This window comes from Neolamprologus brichardi, chromosome 23 (genome assembly GCF_056152115.1).
Source record: "Neolamprologus brichardi isolate AB-2024 chromosome 23, ASM5615211v1, whole genome shotgun sequence".
NCBI lineage: Eukaryota > Metazoa > Chordata > Actinopteri > Cichliformes > Cichlidae > Neolamprologus > Neolamprologus brichardi.
Window position 1 is genome coordinate 44,007,970 of NC_142125.1, and position 19,563 is coordinate 44,027,532.

A 19,563-nucleotide genomic window follows, 5' to 3' on the forward strand; every position below is an offset into this window, starting at 1 on the left:
GCCACTCCAAAAAAATCATTTCTGTCCACCATAAGACAGAGGAGCACATAACCAGCCTGATACCTGCAGGCCTGGAAGCAGGAGGTATTTTGACACACAAAACAAAACAGACAACTACACTAAATACTAACTACACAAGACAACAGACTACCTTCACACTCCAAACACACTAAACGTCACAAACCTCTCACATTTCAAAACTCGCTGTCTCGCTCTTTCTTATGCTCTTCTTCCTGCAGTAAACATTATGATAGTATTCAGGAAAAAACATTGCATATTTATTTTTATCATAACTCTGGTTTTACCTGGTTTATCAACACAATTTAAAAACTGGTATATAGTTTGAAGTCCACATTTTCAACACAAGTTGAAATGGAGACTCAAGGTGGCTGCAACTTATTGCTCTGTCATCTTAAATTGGTCATGTGATTTGGATGCGCTGGTTAAATATCTTAGGGTCTTGTTCCTGAGTGAGGGGAGAGGGAAACAAGAGGCTGACAGAGCGATTGGGGCTATACCAGTTTGTCATAGTGTAGAAGGCTAAGCTGTCGCTTTGCTGGTCCATCTACATCCCTATCCACACCTATGGTCACAAGCTCTGGATGGTGACTGAAAGAAAAACAAGAACGCAGAAACAAGTGCCAGAAATTATTTTTTTCCAAAGGGTAGCTGGCCTCTCCTTAGAGAGAGTGTGAGGAGTTCAGTCTTTTGAAAGGGACACAGAGTAGAAGCATGGAGCCAATTGAGGTGGTTCTGGCATCTGATTAGGATGCCTCCTTGGTGAGGTGTTTGGGCATGTCCCAGCAGAAGGAGGCCCCAAGAAGACCCAGGACATGCTGGGGGAGATTACATCTCTCAGCTGGCCTGGGAAAGCTTGGTGTTCCCCTGGATAAGCTGAAGGAGGTGGCTGGGAAGTGGGAGGTCTTGGAGTCTCTGCTTAGGATGCTGCCCACGTGACCCATGCCCAGACAAACAGAAGATGATGGATGGATGGATATTTATGAACATAGAACTTACATGAACTGTACAAATTGTACTCATGTTTAAATTTGGTCTACTGACAAAATGAACTTTGAAGATTTCCACTTGGGTAACTTCTGAAGTTGAAAGCAAACAAAAAGAAACAAATCAAGGTTTCATGGGCAAATTTTATAGCAAAATAATGAGCATGTATGCATTAAAGAGTAGAGAGAAGTGACCTGAAGAAAGGATTCTTGAGATCCAGGATGTTCCCAGATCTGAAGCCTGATTGGTCCACTGTAGCTGTGATGTGGATGTCATAGCTTTGTCTGGAGTGAGAAAGATAAGGGTTGAAGTTGAAATCTGTAACCTGGGAAAAACTTGTTGTTGAACCTTTCTTGATCCCCAACCCCACTGACTTGTCTGCGATAAGTGCCTTTATGCCCACAAAGGTACATAAAAAGTGATTAGGAAGGCACCTGACAGATAATTCACGGGCAAATATTGTATCATTTATATTTGTAAGTAACAAGACAGTCTGAATTTGCTGATTATGTATTTTTCTGTGAGTTTCTCTCTTTTCTTGTGAAAACTTGTCCACCTGGCAACTCGAGCACTTTAAGCACCTAACTCATGTGGAACTAAAGCAGGGTATTAAGGCTCCTTTGCTTTTCCCTCTTTGCCCTATTGGTAATGCAGTCCTATGGTCAGCACAGCTATACCTGCTGTTAGCAGCCAGTTGGACTGTCCCAGACAAAGTCTGTCCAAGCTTGGCAAAGAGCGGCGTCTGAAGTAGACATCTGACCTGGAACCAGCGGGTCAGAGGCTCTGTGGGAGCAGTGGAGAACCAAACTGTGGCCCTACGAAGAGAGTGAGAGAGATCACCTCCATACTGAACGACTTCAGGTGAATATACCTACTGAGGGGGACATAATCTTTTGTTTGTCAGATCCAAATTTTCTGTGTGTTTGAATAATCAAAGTTTTTCTGTTGCTATAACATATTTTCGTTCCATGCATCCTTCCATTTGGTCTGCATTGAAAATCCTTCTTTAAATCTTAGAAAGCATTGGATTACTCACTTGGATCCCAGGTAGGCCACATCAAACCAGAAGGCAAGTCCATGGATCAGACCCGACTGGAGCAGAGTAAACACAAAGGGAATCTCTATTCTGTAAACACAGATTTTGTTTTTCAATTTTCATCAAATAGTTAAAAACATTATAAGAAAAGTGTTTTTGCATCCAGTGTTCGTTAATATGTCATTAACTTGTGTTTTTGTCAAACTGTTTGGACTATCTAGCATTAAAAACATTAAGTAGTAACATATGTAAAGTTTAATAAAGTATTAAATCATAAAGTAAGTCAATGATTCAACTTTGAACATTAAAAAATAAAATGGCAAAGCTATCATTTATAGCACACTATAACAAAACCAACATAAAGGAATTCTTAGAGTTAATTGATGTACGCTGTGTGTTTACTCAGGTATGATTCTTTTATTTATGTAACCACTTATCTGTTTTCTGCCTATAAGTCCATTCCAGTCACATCTTAAATCATCAATAATGTGACATAATCACTGCATAGATGAGGTGTAGATACAATGTTCCTGATCAGGCATTAGCAATCAAATATGATTCAGTGTATAACCTGAGTAAATCCTCTTCTTTAGCTTCCATGAAGTTGATGCAGTGCTTGACAGACCTGGCCATCAGGATATGAACATCGAATGTGTCCTGGAACAAACATTTACATTTATTACAATCTTTTCATGAGAGTATAACATTTAGGAGGAAAAAGAAACTACCCAAGCAACAATTATCACACAGAGTGATGACAAATTAAAAGAGAACACATTAATAATGTCACAGTAAGTGTTCGTCCACACGGGGCTCCTTTGATTCTCTTTGTGCCTTCAGGCTTGAACTTGAACTTCTGGCTCTGTGGACGCATTCGTCCAATAGACGTTTCCTTGTTTTCCTGTTTTGATGTCATGCACAGAGAGTGCTCAGTTATGTTGAGGAACATATTATTCATGGTCCTGGGTGAGTTCAGCATTTTGCATCACTTTGATGTTTTTGTTTTAAATTGAAAAGCTTATTGTGGTTGCTGCTTTGTGTAATGTTTATACTTCAGGAAGTCCTCAGTGTGTTTAGTTCTCAGTTCCTAGTTTCCTTAGCTTTATTCCTTGTTTTGTGTCCTTCCCTCTGGTGACAGTTCTCTTGTATTAAGTTTATGAATATGTGTTTTCCCTCTTCAGGTTTCACTCTTCCTGCTTTATTTTGTGTTTGTTTTGTGCACCTTGCCTTCAGCTCCCTTTGTCAGACCGCCAGTTCACCTTCCCCTCATGCAAAGTTCCCTCTAATGTTTCACGTGTCTGAACACACAAACTCCCTGAGCTTGGACCACTGTGAGCGACAGCAGACGTGTGCACTGTGGTCATGCCAGCATCTAATCATCCAAGTTACATGTTTATTAAAGTAATCAGATTACAGCATTTATGTTAGACTACTTTTAATTAACTGCTTTAGCCCACTTACAATGAATATTAAAATAATCTTGTTCATGACCTGCAGCATGTTCACACTATTGGAAGGAAAAATAACTTCAACTCCAATAAAGCTCTGACTGTATGATGAGTCTGTGGTCTGGGAGAGAGTCTGTAACTCTGTCTGCAAAATACAGTAAATAATGACCAATGTTGGGCAATTAATTATATAGTTACTTCTTCAAAAAGTTACTGAGTTATGCAAACTAAGTTTTTTGCAGCTGTTTACCTAAAAATGCAGCCAAGGCGTTTTTAAACAAACATTTCAAACTATTTCCAGAACAATCAGCTGTTCTGCATCAAATCTGATGCCACACAAATTATTTGTGCCACTCCAAAAAATAATTTCTGTCCACTCTGAAATGAAGGAGAACAACAGCCTGATACCTGCAGGCCTGACAGCAGCAGATGTGTCACTGCTGTAACACCTGTAACACTCAGCAGTCGCCTCATTGTTCTGACACACAACAAAACTATTGACTACTCTACACACTAACTACACACTAACTACACGCTAACTACACACTCACTACACAAGATTTGCGCTGAACGTCTCAAATCTCTCACGTCTCAAACACGCCGTCACTCCTAAAACTTTTAAACTCTAATTTAAAAACTGGTACAAAGTCCACACTTTTCCCGTCAGTTGTTCGTCTGTCCTGCTCACGTCTCCAATGGTTGTACACGTTGTCATTAACTTCACTCCACATCAGCCGCTTTGCTAAAACACCGGTGTTGCACATAAGGACGCTGTCAGTCAACCACGTTGATCAGCTGCGTATATACGAATGTGAATCGCATCATTGGCTGGACTTTGGGATAAGGTGGCATCGTTCTGATCCCATACAGGAGCAGCCAGTCACTGACTAACACTGCAGAACAGGATTGTTGAAGTTTTTATTTTAATTTCAATTCAGGTTAGATTTTTTATCTGTGCGCAGAGACCGTGCCCACAATTGTGCACGTGTGCAGCTTAGAGGGAACATTGCTCTGATGTCTCCCAGCTTCAGTTCTCCCATCCAATCGTGTTCACTCCCAGTTTAGGTTTCTGTTTGTAGAGGTTTTTAAGTCCCCTTTAATATTTTGCATTTCACCTTTTATTTAGTATTTTTCCATCAGTCTAACAAATGGCTTGCTTTGTGTTCAACACAATCTACCTGCTTTTGTCTGCTTTTGGGTCCTCACACTCTTTGGACTCCACGATTCTGACAATATTATCCAATGAGCCCTCAAAAAAACAGCTTTGTCTTTTGTTTTTATCATAACATGACGAGGAAGACAATCAAAACAACTGGGAATTGATCTGCAGTCAATTGAAAAAGCTAATCACATGCTGACCATATTATTCCCTGCCTGGTTCAGCCTGTTCAGTAAAACTCATGATGGTCTCTGGGTTCAAGCCAATGACCCATCTGTGAGAACGATTTTCATTGCTCAAAGTGGAGTGAGTTTAACACAGCATTTGGCATTGATGACCATAAAACCCTGAGCATGATTGATCTCGTCCAAACTCAATGCTAAATACGATCAGGCCTGGTTAGGACTCGAATCGAAGAGCACTTTGACGCCATGATCCAACCGCCACAGGCAGAATCTGGACTCAGTGCTCATGGACTGTCTCTGACACCTCCCATTATATGAAACTTCACCTTCAATTTAGAGATGGTGCTAGGGCTCACTTGAAATAATGCTGCAACTTGATTTTGCAGAAGACCAAATTGTAGTTGCCAAATCAGCCAAATGTGTCGTGCTTGGATAAGATATCTACTGACTGTTGAAACGGGTCCATGCTAGCAGGTCCTGATAATCAGGCACCAGTCAGCCACCTGTTAGCATGGACCAGAAGCTCAAAACAAGAGTCAATCATACAACAAGCTGACTGGACATGGTAGCGCAGATTTGGCACGTTTTTCATGGGTGCAACCCACTAATGCATTTTCCTTACATATGTGGCACCATCTAAGATCACAAATATCCTTACTTTTTGTGCTAATTTAATGTTTATTACACATTTTCTATTCATCTATGTGTCTGTTTTGTATCATACAGTGCACCATACCACTATAGGCTGCCTGAATAACTCCTCCACCGCAGCATTGTGAAGAGCACTCAGGTTCACGCCGTAGAAGCTCCTCTGCTGCCTAAAGGGAAACACGTAAAGAGCAGACATCAAGTTATGTGCAGTCAACTGATTGGCACAACTGGTGGTTACACTGTACCTGTAAGTTTACCCCTCAGTTTCTAAATGCAGCTCAATTAGTCTGAGCAAAATATTTAACAATAGCTTATATATACTGTGGTGTAGAAAAGGTTTGCCCTCTTCCTTTTTTCCCATTTAGATAAAACAAAAGTAAACACAACATGCAGTTTCTGAATGAAGGTGTAAAACAATCTACATCTACAACCTACAAAAGTAATTACCCCCCCCCAACCTAATGACTGGTTGGGCCACGCTGAGCACCAACAACAGCAGTCGAATGTTTGTCATAACTGGCAATGAATGTTTTAGAGTGGAATTTAGACCCACTCTTTGCAGAATGGTTGTGGTTCAGCCACGTTGCGGGGTATTTTTAAGGTCATGACAACATGTCAGTCGGACTCAGGATTTTGGATGGTTGAAGAAAAACAGAATGAAGACTTTGGAGGGTCTAGTCAGAGGTGGGCTTGCTGATGTGTTTGGATCATTATCCTGCTGTAGAGTCAGGGTCACGAACAGATGTCGGACTCCTTCAGTATGTTTTGGCAGAATTCATGGTTCCAGTTACCACAGCCAGTCCTCCAGACCAGACCCTCAGGGCCATGAAGGCTTCGATTTTTTCCCCTTAATAATAAACGCCTTCATTTTGTGTTCACTTGTGTTAACTTTGTCTAATATTTCAGTTTGTTGGATCAGAAATGAGAAATACACAACCCCACCCCCCAAAAAACAGGAAATCATGCAGAACTTCAGAGAATAATTAAAGTTGTTGTAAATGTGATTACAAAGATTAAAATTGTCAAATGTGTTTCTTCTACTGCTGAAAAGTGAGGGAAGTAGAAACTGATGGAAAACGTTTACAGTCATTCCTCAGTACTGACGGAGCCTGACCGGCACATAGTGGTGAAGCAGTGAGGGGAAGCACAGCAGCACTCACACACACACATGGTGGTGTGCATGCATGCACATGCAAACTCCAAAACAGAGGTGGTATTGTTTGCAGGCTGAACACATCAAAGGCACGATCGTCACCAGAGCTTTAAATGACGTCAGAAATCTTAAAAACGTGTTCTGTGAACTGGCCAAAGCACGCTGGTACATACGAGCAATGATCAGGCCTGAGGGCCCAGTAATGAGGGCTGTATCCACATGAGTCAGGTGCTCAGAGTCTCCTGTATGACCTCTGGTATTCATGTCGTTTTCCACTTTGTCCAATATCACATCAAACAAATGAATCACAAATGTTATAAAAACAAGAAAGGCATGCTGTCTCATCATAAAAGTTCTTTCTGTTCCTTTTTTGTTTCTTCAAAGTATATTTCTCCCTGTGTTAAGATGAAATGATGGCTCTAGGTCAGCGGTCTCCAACCGTTTTTGTGCCACAGACCGGTTTATGCCCGACAATATTTTCATGGACCGGCCTTTAAGGTGTCGCGGATAAATACAACACAATAAAACTAGTACCGGTACCAAAAAAAAGAAGATTTATTCATAAACAGTGTTGGGGAGTAACGGAATACATGTAGCGCCGTTACGTATTTAAAATACAAAATATGAGTAACTGTATTCTGTTACAGTTACCGTTTAAAAAGGTGGTATTTAGAATACAGTTACTTTGTTGAAATAAATGGATTACACGGCGGTACTTCCCTGTTTCATATTGTGGCGGGTCAGGACTGTTTGGGTTTTGTTTGACAGCTACGTTCTGTTGTTCCAGGCAGCGTTACGGTTGCCATGGTTACAGGGTGACGCTCTCTCTCTGCGTGTTTCCTGGGTGAGAGAGGCCTTTTTGTTGTTGTTGTGCTAAGCTAACAGGCAGAATCGGGAGCTGGAAGCATGTAAATATAATAATAACCACTGCAGCCAAGAAGAGAGCCTGACGAGCCCAGCTGTAAGTAAGCTATTAAGACTCGACTGTACACCGTGTTCGTGTTTTCCTCTGAAACAATAAGTTCTGTTGGAGCAGCCTTTCAACGCCTCTCTCTGTCTCTGCTAGCAAAGTTGACCCAGACAACAAAGTAAAGCTAGTTTTCAGCTACGAGCCGACACAGAACCCACCGTATTAGCCAGAGGTCCCTTTACTACGGTTCGGAGCCGCGGACCTTCAGTAACAGTAATAAATCACAGCAATAGTACATTCATGTAGTTGTAAACAGCATGATAATATATTAAGTAATCCAAAGTATTCAGAATACGTTACTCTCATTGAGTAACGTAACGGAATACGTTACAGAATACATTTTGGGGCATGTAATCTGTAATCTGTAATGGAATACATTTTAAAAGTAACCTTCCCAACACTGTTCATAACACACGTGAAAAGACCCAGGAAAACCGAGTTAGCGATAAAAACGATAACAAAATAACGCTGAAAACCGATAAAAACCCTGAAAACTAAACATTTCACACCTGAGCCTCAACTCTCATGGACCGGTACCAAACGACTCACAGACCGGTACCGGTCCGAGGCCCGGGGGTTGGGGACCGCTGGTCTAGGTGATCAGAAATATTCCTGCGTTAGCTTAAATGTTTGTGGTTTGGGGTTAAAAGACAAAATAAATCAGAAGGTCAAGACTAGGGTCCAGTTGTGTTTCAGAGAATAAGGTTTAAATACTGTTTTGAGAAAACAATTCTATTTGGGAATTTGTGCTAATACGCAGATTACAGTTGTTGTTTCAACATAAACTGCCATGGATACCCTCACGCCTTGTGTAGATGATTAGCTGTCAAAATACGTCCTTTATTGCACGAGGGTGGAACCGTTGATAACTTTGCATCTGTGCATTACCAGCCGTTTCATTGTGTACAAATCCACTCGTCCTAGTTTGTGAGGTTGACCAAACGGAGCTTTTTGCACCATCTTATTAAGCACGCTGTGTCTCTGTGCAAAAAGATCATTTCCTTCTTGCTACTAAAACCGATCTCACTCACTCTGAGGGTACAGCAATATTACTTTCTATGTGTTATTTAGATTTTTTTTTGTGCATTTGGTTTTACTTCCCCTTCTGTCTCGTTGGTCCGGTTCAGTTCACCAGTGCATTGTTTTCCCAGCTGTGTTTTCTCTCTGATCACCTCCTGTGCATATTTAAGCCCTCAGTTTGACTTGTTTTTCCCTCGTTTGCACCCTACTATATGTCCCGTACCTCTTCAGCTTCTGACTTTTCCTGCTTTCTTTATGGATACAAAAAAACCCAAATCCAGTTTGTTTCACAGCCTGCCTGTCAAACGTGTGAGATATAAAAAGGAGCCGGTGTGTTCGTGTCCTCAGGAGTTATGTCTGTGCGTCTGTGCGTGAGTGACAGACCAGAAATTGGCCCGTGCGTAGTGCTCAAAGTACAGCTGGTCATCACTGAAAGGAGCCACGTGAATGTCTCCACAGGAGGGAAACATCACACCTGTGGATAATAATAGAAAGGCAGAGAAGATGAATAAGTGAAAGACAAAAACGCTAACAGAGGAAGATAAAGTAGCTCCTGTTCACTGCAGAATGTCGGGGCTGCAAATATCCACAAGAACAGTTTCATAAAACTGCTTCAGCAATGAGCTTCTGTCAGCTTTCACCATAACATCGAACCAAAGCTTGTCAGTTAGAAAAACAGGAAATCAAGGTTTCACTGCATTGCTGTTTATTACTTCCACCAATAAAGTGACAGCAGCAGCTTTCATTTGTTGTTCCTCTCATGTAAAGAAAATGCACTGAGCTGAAGAACTGATCAGTCCAGCCCTGCTCAGCACTTTTTGAGGTACCACTTAGAACAAAGATCTTCTTTTTCTCAGTGTTTTTAATCACATCAACAGTGGGTTATACAAATGATGCCTCATTACATTAAAACATAGTTTAACCTCAATATCTGGATTCCTACCATTGGGTTTGAGCCATCGCCTGGCAAACAAGAAGTTCTCCATGAGCCTTTCGTTAACTAACATGTAACCCATGGGCTCAGAGATGATGACATCCACCATGTCAGGAAGAGTGACCTGCTCCATCTCCCCCTCAAAGACCCTGATGTGCTCAGAGAGACGGTTATCCTCCACCAGGATCTGAACAGGAGACAGAAAGAAAGACTGCATGACTGTTAAAGAATATTAACTTCACTCTGTAGCACCAGGACACTGTACCACATGCTGTACTGTGCAACACTCTGGAAACATGTTAGCAGACGTTCCTATTTTGTCTTGTGTTTGTATCCCAGTCATTATGAATTTGTTTCATAATAATTAATCATTTTAGCCATTGTGAACCCGCTTTGTAGAGAAGTTTGTCTCCAAATAAACTTATAGTTTTCTCAGGTTTTGTTAACAGGACTTTAGCTACGGTTTATTAAACTCATTTGACTCAGGAATGGAGTACTAAAGTACTTTAGCCTACAAGCTACAGTGGCCTGCAAAAGTATTCGGCCCCCTTGAACTTTCCCACATTTTGTCACATTACAGCCACAAACATAAATCAGTTTTATTGGACTTCCTCATGAAAGACCAACACAAAGTGGTGCACACGTGAGAAGTGGAATGAAAATCATACATAATCCAAACATTTTTTACAGATAAATAACTGCAAAGTGGGGTGTGTGTAATTATTCAGCCCCCTGAGTCAATACTTTGTAGAACCAGCTTTTGCTGCAGTTGCAGCTGCCAGTCTTTTAGGGTCTGTCTCTACCAGCTTTGCACATCTACAGACTGAAATCTTTGCCCATTCTTCTTTGAAACAGCTCCAGCTCAGTCAGATTAGATGGACAGCGTTTGTGAACAGCAGTTTTCAGATCTTGCCACAGATTCTCGATTGGATTTAGATCTGGACTTTGACTGGGCCGTTCTAACACATGGATATGTTTTGTTTTAAACCGTTGTTGCCCTGGCTTTATGTTTAGGGTCGTTGTCCTGCTGGAAGCTGAACCTCCGCCCCAGTCTCAAGTCTTTTGCAGACTCCAAGAGGTTTTCTTCCAAGACTGTCCTGTATTTGGCTCCATCCATCTTCCCATCAACTCTGACCAGCTTCCTGTCCCTGCTGAAGAGAAGCCCCCCCAGAGCATGATGCTGCCACCACCATATCTGACAGTGGGGATGGTGTGTTCAGAGTGATGTGCAGTGTTAGTTTTCCACACAGAGCGTTTTGCATTTTGGTCTCATCTGACCAGAGCAGCTTCTTCCACATGTTTGCTGCGTCCCCCACATGTTTGCTGTGTCCCCCACATGTTTGCTGCATCCCCCACATGTTTGCTGCGTCCCCCACATGTTTGCTGTGTCCCCCACATGTTTGCTGTGTCCCCCACATGTTTGCTGCATCCCCCACATGTTTGCTGCGTCCCCCACATGTTTGCTGTGTCCCCACATGTTTGCTGCGTCCCCCATATGTTTGCTGCGTCCCCCACATGTTTGCTGCGTCCCCCACATGTTTGCTGCATCCCCCACATGTTTGCTGCGTCCCCCACATGTTTGCTGTGTCCCCACATGTTTGCTGTGTCCCCCACATGTTTGCTGTGTCCCCACATGTTTGCTGTGTCCCCCACATGTTTGCTGCGTCCCCCACATGTTTGCTGCGTCCCCCACATGTTTGCTGCGTCCCCCACATGTTTGCTGCGTCCCCCACATGTTTGCTGCGTCCCCCACATGTTTGCTGCGTCCCCCACATGTTTGCTGTGTTCCCACATGGCTTGTGGCAAACTGCAAACAGGACTTCTTATGGTTTTCTGTTAACAATGGCTTTCTTCTTGCCACTCTTCCATAAAGACCAACTTTGTGCAGTGCACCACTAATAGTTGTCCTGTGGACAGATTCCCCCACCTGAGCTGTAGATCTCTGCAGCTCGTCCAGAGTCACCATGGGCCTCTTGGCCTGTGAGTTTAGGTGGACGGCCTTGTCTTGGTAGGTTTACAGTTGTGCCATACTCCTTCCATCTCTGAATGAGTGCTTGAACAGTGCTCCGTGGGATGTTCAAGGCTTGGGAAATCTTTTTGTAGCCTAAGCCTGCTTTAAATTTCTCAATAACTTTATCCCTGACCTGTCTGGTGTCTAAATCCAATCCAGAATCTGTGGCAAGATCTGAAAACTGCTGTTCACAAACGCTGTCCATCTAATCTGACTGAGCTGGAGCTGTTTCAAAGAAGAATGGGCAAAGATTTCAGTCTGTAGATGTGCAAAGCTGGTAGAGACAGACCCTAAAAGACTGGCAGCTGCAACTGCAGCAAAAGCTGGTTCTACAAAGTATTGACTCAGGGGGCTGAATAATTACACACACCCCACTTTGCAGTTATTTATTTGTAACAAATGTTTGGAATCATGTATGATTTTCATTCCACTTCTCACGTGTTCACCACTTTGTGTTGGTCTTTCACCTGGAAGTCCAATAACATTGATTCATGTTTGTGGCTGTAATGTGACAAAATGTGGGAAAGTTCAAGGGGGCCGAATACTTTTGCAAGCCACTGTACATGGCCAACATGTAATTACCAGTTCACCTAACATGAATGTCTTCTAACTGTGGTAGGATGTCAGAATCTTTGGAGGAAATCCATGCAGACACAGAAAGTCTCCTGTTGTTAAAGTTTGCATTAATTATTTAACCCAAAGAGTTTTTACAAAGAGCTGTTCCTGTCTGATTACGTGTTTAAAAACACTTTTGCATGACAGTAGTATTGTTTCAGTTACGAATGTATCAGCACCGGTGTAAGTCTGTACTGTGTGCTGCAGCGTTCTGCAGCCCCTATCCTACTAAACTCTTGGCCACATGTTGAAGCAATCCATTAACTCCTGAGAATGCCACGCTCTGCATCTCATGTATGTGCCCCATGTGCTTGCACGCATGACTCTCGTCTCACTTAAGACTTTATCAAAGCTAAAATGCATGTAAACTGTAATCCAGGCCCTTCATTTCTTTAACTCTTACACACTTCAAATTATGCTTGTAGGTTAGTTAGAGAATGCTAAACAATGGCTTCATTATTGCAAGAAAGGTTTCCAAACATAAACAAAGAGTTAAACCTGCACAGCTAAGGAAAACAATATAAACGGTAACAGAATTAACCACGCTGACCTGTGTATACTTGGCCATAGGGCTGGACTCAACAGCATACACTCTGGCAGCCCCTGCCTGGACTGCAAAAAAAGACAGAATACCAGAACCACAGCCCACATCCAGAACCACCTACAGAGACAAGAAAGCAGACGCCAAGTCAAACCTCCCATAATAAAGTCAAAGTGAAAACCTCAGACCAAAGTGAAAAGAAGAAGAACTGAAAGTGTCACAAAGCAAATTGTCGGTTCAAACTGTAGACAGCTTTTCGGCAAGAGCACAAGAGTTTATATGGAAACAATAAGAAACCAGGAAATGGGAACACACGTTTTCACAGCAGTGTAATAAACTGTATGGACCTTATAGACATAATTAATAACGTGCTATAACACTGTCCATTCATAGAAGTGCACCTTGTCTCTGAAGTCAGCCTCATTGACTAAGATGGCTTTCTGATAGGTGGCATTCCTCAAGTAGTCCTGAAGCAGGCTTTGCTGCTGGCTCAGACAACTGTGGAACTGCAAACACACGGAAGCATTAAACCATGTTTAAGGTTTAAGGTTCGAATTCTTGTTCGGTTACCTGGTAGCACTGTGCAGGGTTCGTTTCAATCCTTTTGTTAAACACTGTTGGTCCTCTCTCTGCATCCTCTTTGCCTCCCTGTGGTACTTCAGTCCAACCTTTCCCCTTCTCTTCATTTTCCTCGGTCTTCAGTAATCTCTGGAAGTTCTGCATATCTGAAGAGTCAAAGACAAGTTTGTTTCAGCATCCTACAAATCAGAACTTCTCATGGTTTGAATTATTATAGGATATACTCTACAAACCAGCTGGAGTTTTGAACTGCAGCAGAAGACTGAAGTTGTTGTTGTTGGTGACTAAGAAGGACTGACCTCCAACCTGGCAGCAGTCCATCTCCTCGGAAACAGTAAACTGGAAAACCAATGCTTCGTTGGCTGCAAACACGAGGACATTTAAAAAAGTAAGACTTGTATCCACAGGGTTTTTTAAGTGCCTTGGTACAACCTTAGTGATTACCAGTGTGGACTTGTCTGTGAAGGTTCTCAGTCATCCAGGTCATTGTAGTCAAAGGAGCTTGCAAAGAAAAGCGTCTGGACTTCTTTGAGTTGCTTGAAGTCGTTTCACCTCTCATCCGAGAAGCAGAACTGAAGAAGCTTCTCGGATGAGAGGTGAAACGTCTTCAAGCAACTTAAAGAAGTCCAGACGCTTTTCTTTGCAAGCTCCTTTGACCCCAGTGTGGACTTGGATTCACACCGTATCTGAGGGGGACGCACTATGCTCTCTTCTCTTTACACCGAACGTCACTGAGATCAGCAGCTGTGAGTCATTTAAAGAACACGTCATAATGACTGCATTGACACCACACATGGTGCAGTATTCAGCTTCTTCTTCTTCATCTCCCCTCTGGGACTGCACAGAAGCAGGGGCGACCTTGTGAATCAGAGGGGAGGATGGAAGTCGACTGACTGATGTGTGGCGCGAGGTTTTGCTGGCCGTTCACTGTACAAGGTCTATGCTGGTCTGTCCTTTTGACTTGTTCACCATGAAGGCTGCTGTAAGGGCTTCCAGGTGACTCAGGATTAGGAAGAATGATTCATTAGATGAAACACTGGCTGGGCCACCTAAGTGAGCTTGAACTGAACCAAAACCCATAAAGACCTCAGAAACATCACTGAGGAAAACTAAATACGAGGCAGAGCAACATATTTCCATGAACTTAAACAAAAAACATAAACTGCTAATGCGACCCACTCACATGCAACGTGTTACAGCCGATGTGTGACCCACCTGCACTGGGACACAAACTTCAATACAAGAGCAGTAAAGTAAAGTCAGAACCACCTTCTGTTGCCTGATGATATTTTTATATAAATACATACTTTCAATTACTAACTGACTTTCTGCTATTACTGCAGCTAAGCACTGGTATAAGCAAACACAGTGTGTTTGTATATTTGTGTATGTGTTTCCTTGCGTACTTACCATCCTGCACAGTTATCTGCTGAACTTCCTGTCCTGTGGTGAGATGAAGAGTGAGTTCTTGGTCGTTTCTCTGTCCGCACACGTTCACGTGCTGGCCTCTGCTCACCTCTCCTTGAACCTGCTCCTCCTTCAGAACCACAGCAAAGTGTTCAGCTCTGTCTTCTAGATCTTACGTTTGCCTACAAGCAAACTGCATTATGTATCACTGCATTATTAGTTATGGAGCAGAATTTGCTAACTGAACAGAAAAAACAATATCTATCTTGCACGGACAAAACTATATAAAGTTTTTGCTTTTGTTCACTGGATAAATTCTCAACCACGGCGATTTCAGTGATGGGAAATGCCATGGTGGGAATTTCCACTTTCAAAGGTTCAGCTGGTCGTTCTGATGCACTTGGCCAATGCAATCCCTACAGTGAAGCATGGTGGTGCGGCATCATGCTGTGGGAATGTTTGTTTTTGCTGCAAAAACAGGGACGTCAGTGAGTGGTCCAGCCAGGACCCAGACTCCAGTCAAATGTTCATGTGATGCCAGAGCTACAGGGACACGCCCAGCTTGTGGGCAAAAAGTGCTGCAGTGCTTTGCCCTCCAGCCATCCTTTGAACAGTTTTGGGTTTAACTTGACCAAAATTCCAGATAGCTGCTGTGCTATGCACTACTCAGCATTTATTTATAGCTACCAGAATGGCGTCGACCATGGCACTAACATGTGAACACACCTCTCCTAACTAGGGATGGGTACCGGTATCCGGTGCCATGATGGCACCGTTTCTGACATAAACGGTAGTAACCAGACCGAAAAGCAGCGCACATTTCGGTGCTTTTTTTCCTGAGCTGTGATACACTTTAGATTCCAGCCAATCATTTTACGTTTCCGTGGATAGTAGGCGGGTCCAGGTACGTACGTTCTTTTAGAGCAGAGCTACAGATTAAAAATGTCCAAGGTGAAGCGGTCAAAGTCTGGCTGTACTTCACAGCAAAAGATGCAAACTCAGCAGCTGCAACAAGTGCTTTAAGCTGATACTGTGATACTGTCAAAGGAGGTAACTCCTCAAATCTGATGAAACACCTGGCGACGCATAGCGTTTTTTTAAAAGCCGAGAAATGCGCCGTATTTGATAGCTTGCTGCGAGACCTCACACCGAGCACATCTACTGCGGGTGTGGTGCCTGTTATCGACCCGGAGTTAGCAACATCCCCCAAAAACCCGAAGAGGAGAGTCCTGGCCCCTAGCCCTGCCAGTGTAGCAGAAATGATGAGGATGATGATGCAGCAGCAGCCGTTCTTCTCTGCGTGAGTAGCTTCATGTTGTTCGTGTGTAATTTACGTTGAGTAGGCTAACCACGTTATTACATTAATGCATGTAAGGTGAACTAGCAAACACCATCATAGCTACATGCGGCTGTCTTCTTGTTTGATGGCAGATACTCCCTTCACCCTGGACAAAAAGGCTAAAATGACCAAAGAAAAAGTGGAAAACAGTTAAACATGAGAGGTTTTTGGACAAAGTTTGTGTTTTTTCCATTGTTTAAGCTGCGTCCAGCCAAGAGTGATACCATATATGCCCCATAGCTGCAGAAAAGGCTAACATTGTTATCTTTTTACAAAAAAACAGCTGAACATGAGAGGTTTTTGGACAAAGTTAGTGTTTTTTCCATTGTTTAAGCTGCTTCCAGCCAAGAGTGATACCATATATGCCCCATAGCTGCAGAAAAGGCTAACATTGTTATCTTTTTACAAAAAAACAGCTGAACATGAGAGGTTTTTGGACAAAGTTAGTGTTTTTTCCATTGTTTAAGCTGCTTCCAGCCAAGAGTGATACCATATATGCCCCATAGCTGCAGAAAAGGCTAACATTGTTATCTTTTTACAAAAAAACAGCTGAACATGAGAGGTTTTTGGACAAAGTTTGTGTTTTCCATTCTTTAAGCACCGGTTTGAGCACCGTTTAAGCACCGGCACCGTTTCAAAAGTACCGGTTTGGCACCGGTATCGGATAAAACCTAAACGATACCCATCCCTACTCCTAACCCTGCCTTACAGGCCATATTGCACCGATCCCTGCTTCTCCACAGTAACACCGGCTGTCAGGCTCATTTAAACTGTAGGAATGATTTACCTGACACTGGAAAAAATACTCTGTCAACCTTGCTGTTATAAAGCGACATTAATATGACAAATTAACACTACTGGAATTTTCAGGCCCTATACTGTAAATGTTCAAGTCAACAAGACGTAAGATTTATGTGCATCTGTTAGTTTAACCTTGCTTTAACAATGAGCAGTTTCTTCTTCTTCAGCCTTTGACATTGCGCCATCATTTACCCGACAACGCCGAGAATGCATGCTGCCGTTGGTACTTTGAAAGCTTTCATTTTGGCAGCAGAGTAAGGTAAGGGACGGCGGTCCCCAACCCCGGGCCATGGACCGGTACCGGTCTGTGAGTTGTTTGGTACCGGACCGCGACAGTTGAGGCTCCGGTTTGAAATTTATGGTTTTTAGGGTATTTATTGTTTTTTAGCGTTATTTTTTTTTTATATATAATTTTTATCGTTAAGTCGGTTTCCCTGGGTCTTTCCCGTGTGTTATGAATAACTAACTTTTTTTGGTACTGGTTTTATTTTGTTGTATTTATCTGCGACACCTTAAGGGCCAGTCCGTGAAATTATTGTTGGACATTAACCAGTCCCTGGCGCAAGAAAGTTGGGGACCGCTGCTCTACGAGATACAGGTAGATGTCACTGAACAGGAGCTCTGGAAGAGGGATTTTCTGCATGGATAGATGACCCAAGTAGTCTCAGCTTAAGAAAACGTCTGCACTTTAGTCCTGCAGTATTGCCAACTGTCCACTACTTGTGTTCACATTGGAGTAATGTTTTCCCGTCAGGCACAAGACTGAACTCTATGGATCATCTTTGGAGAGAGCTGAAAACAGCTGTGGACCAGCACTCCCCATCGACCTGATGGAGCTTGAGAGGTTCAACAAACCAGCTAAGCTTGAAGCATCACATGCAAGACTTGAGACTGTAATTGCAGCCAAATGTAGCAAAAGTATATAACAAAGTACTGAGCAAAGGTTGTGCATACATATAAACATGTAAAATCATTTGTTTGTTTGTTTCATTTTTTAAATAAATTTGAATTTAAGCAACATTTTCACTTTATCATTGCAGAGTATTGTAATAGTTCAGTGCTGTGAATACTTTCACTGCACTGAACTATTACAATACTCATTTACATTTACAACATTTACAACCTCCCTTTACAACCTCCCCAAACATCTGGCTAAACTGGTTTAACTGCAAAAAGATGACAGAGCCTCTGCTGACTTTTACAGATGACTGTAGACACACATCGACGACTCTCCAGACCTCCTTTGTACTGATGAGGATTTGAACAGAAACTTTCACTGATTTTCAGTTCTTGTGTAATTGTTCTTCTTAACAGTTCGATAATAAATAAAAAGGCGTTTTTTAGAATTAAACACAGCTGATCCTACGTTCTCAACAGCTGCAGCCTGTTTGCTTTCACTTCCACAGCAATAGCAGATTGCATTCATGCAGAATTACAGCTATAGTAGCCAATGCATGCAAAACACTTTATTGAAGGTGAAAGAGTCACCTCTGTCACCTCCAATATCACCTCTCTATGTGTATCCATGCTTCAGCTCTCACCTTTTCCTGCAGAGTGAAGACCCTGACAGAGAAAGCCAGGGAATGATCACTTCTCGCCTCCATTTTTCAGTGTAAAAGGAAGCTGCTCTTTGGAAAGAGAGAAAAAGGGAGGAGGAGGCATAGAAGGAAGAAAGAGGGAGGAGGGATGGATACAGGGAGTCCAGCAGGGAGCATAAATTACGTAGAACTAACCAACTAACATAACATCTGAGCAGTAGCCTCGCTGACTCAGCTGTACATTGTGGTATAAGTTAGTTCTGGAATACTGAATGCAGTATTCCAGAACTAACTTACTGGAATACTGCATTCAGTATTCCAGAACTAACTTACTGGAATACTGCATTCAGTATTGCACGTTTAAGATTTGGACAAGACGCGCACTGAAAGTGTATTTGTGCTCTTTAAAATCCTGTTGACATGAATCATTACTATTGCATTTTTATAAAACAAATATGATTTATGGTGACTTGACAATAGTGAAAATAGTCTTCTTACATTTTTAAATTAATCAAATAAACTGTTAAAACTCTTTATTACTAGGGGTGGGGAGAAAATGGATACTGTGTAGCATGGTGATATTTTGTTTGCTAATAATGTATGGATACAGGGACAGCAGAAATCGATATTTTGTTACAAAAAGGTTTTTGTGCTCTGACTTCAGAGCATGTTGATCCTTTTTCTGAGCAAGAATCCTGACATTCCTTCACTGTCCAAATGTGTTTAACTTGTTTTTGGCAGCAATAAACATGACAGTTTACTTATTTTAATTTAAGACATGTTTTATTTTAATTAAGTTTAAAACTTTTTTATTTAATGTAAAATTATATTTTGTTTTAATTTACTTTCAAATTCTTCAGTTGCTGAAGGGGCTGCATAGTTTTCATAAACTGCATAGTTCAGAATAGCTATAATTGTACCAGATGGTTGATTCAGTTAAGTTGGACTAGACTGTAATACAAACCGTTCAGTTTGTCAACAATCAAACTGAAACGAGAGAAAGACTGAGTGTGAGACTTTGATATTAGATAAAATGAATATTGATAAAGTTTACCTTTATGTACAGAATCTGAATATCGCAAAATATTTTAAAAAATTGCAATAATATCGTATCGTGCATTAAGTATTGTGATAATATCGTATCGTGGGATGTATGGTGATTCCCACCTCT

At 42.0% G+C, this 19,563-nt stretch overlaps 1 protein-coding gene across 1 annotated transcript; it reads right to left on the minus strand.

Moving 5' to 3' along the window:
* Positions 1-390: 390 nt before the first annotated feature.
* On the minus strand, positions 391-18,526 carry carm1l (coactivator-associated arginine methyltransferase 1, like). The gene is made up of 14 exons (XM_006802634.3): positions 18,396-18,526; positions 14,718-14,844; positions 13,541-13,669; positions 13,299-13,453; positions 13,130-13,234; positions 12,738-12,848; positions 9,571-9,748; positions 9,012-9,102; positions 5,570-5,651; positions 2,613-2,698; positions 2,042-2,131; positions 1,683-1,820; positions 1,200-1,289; positions 391-1,097 (listed from the first exon to the last, which is right to left on the minus strand). The coding sequence occupies exons 1-14, from the start codon at positions 18,456-18,458 to the stop codon at positions 1,055-1,057; spliced, it is 1,488 nt and encodes a 495-aa protein (XP_006802697.1). The 5' UTR covers positions 18,459-18,526; the 3' UTR covers positions 391-1,054.
* Between the last annotated feature and the right edge of the window lie 1,037 nt (positions 18,527-19,563).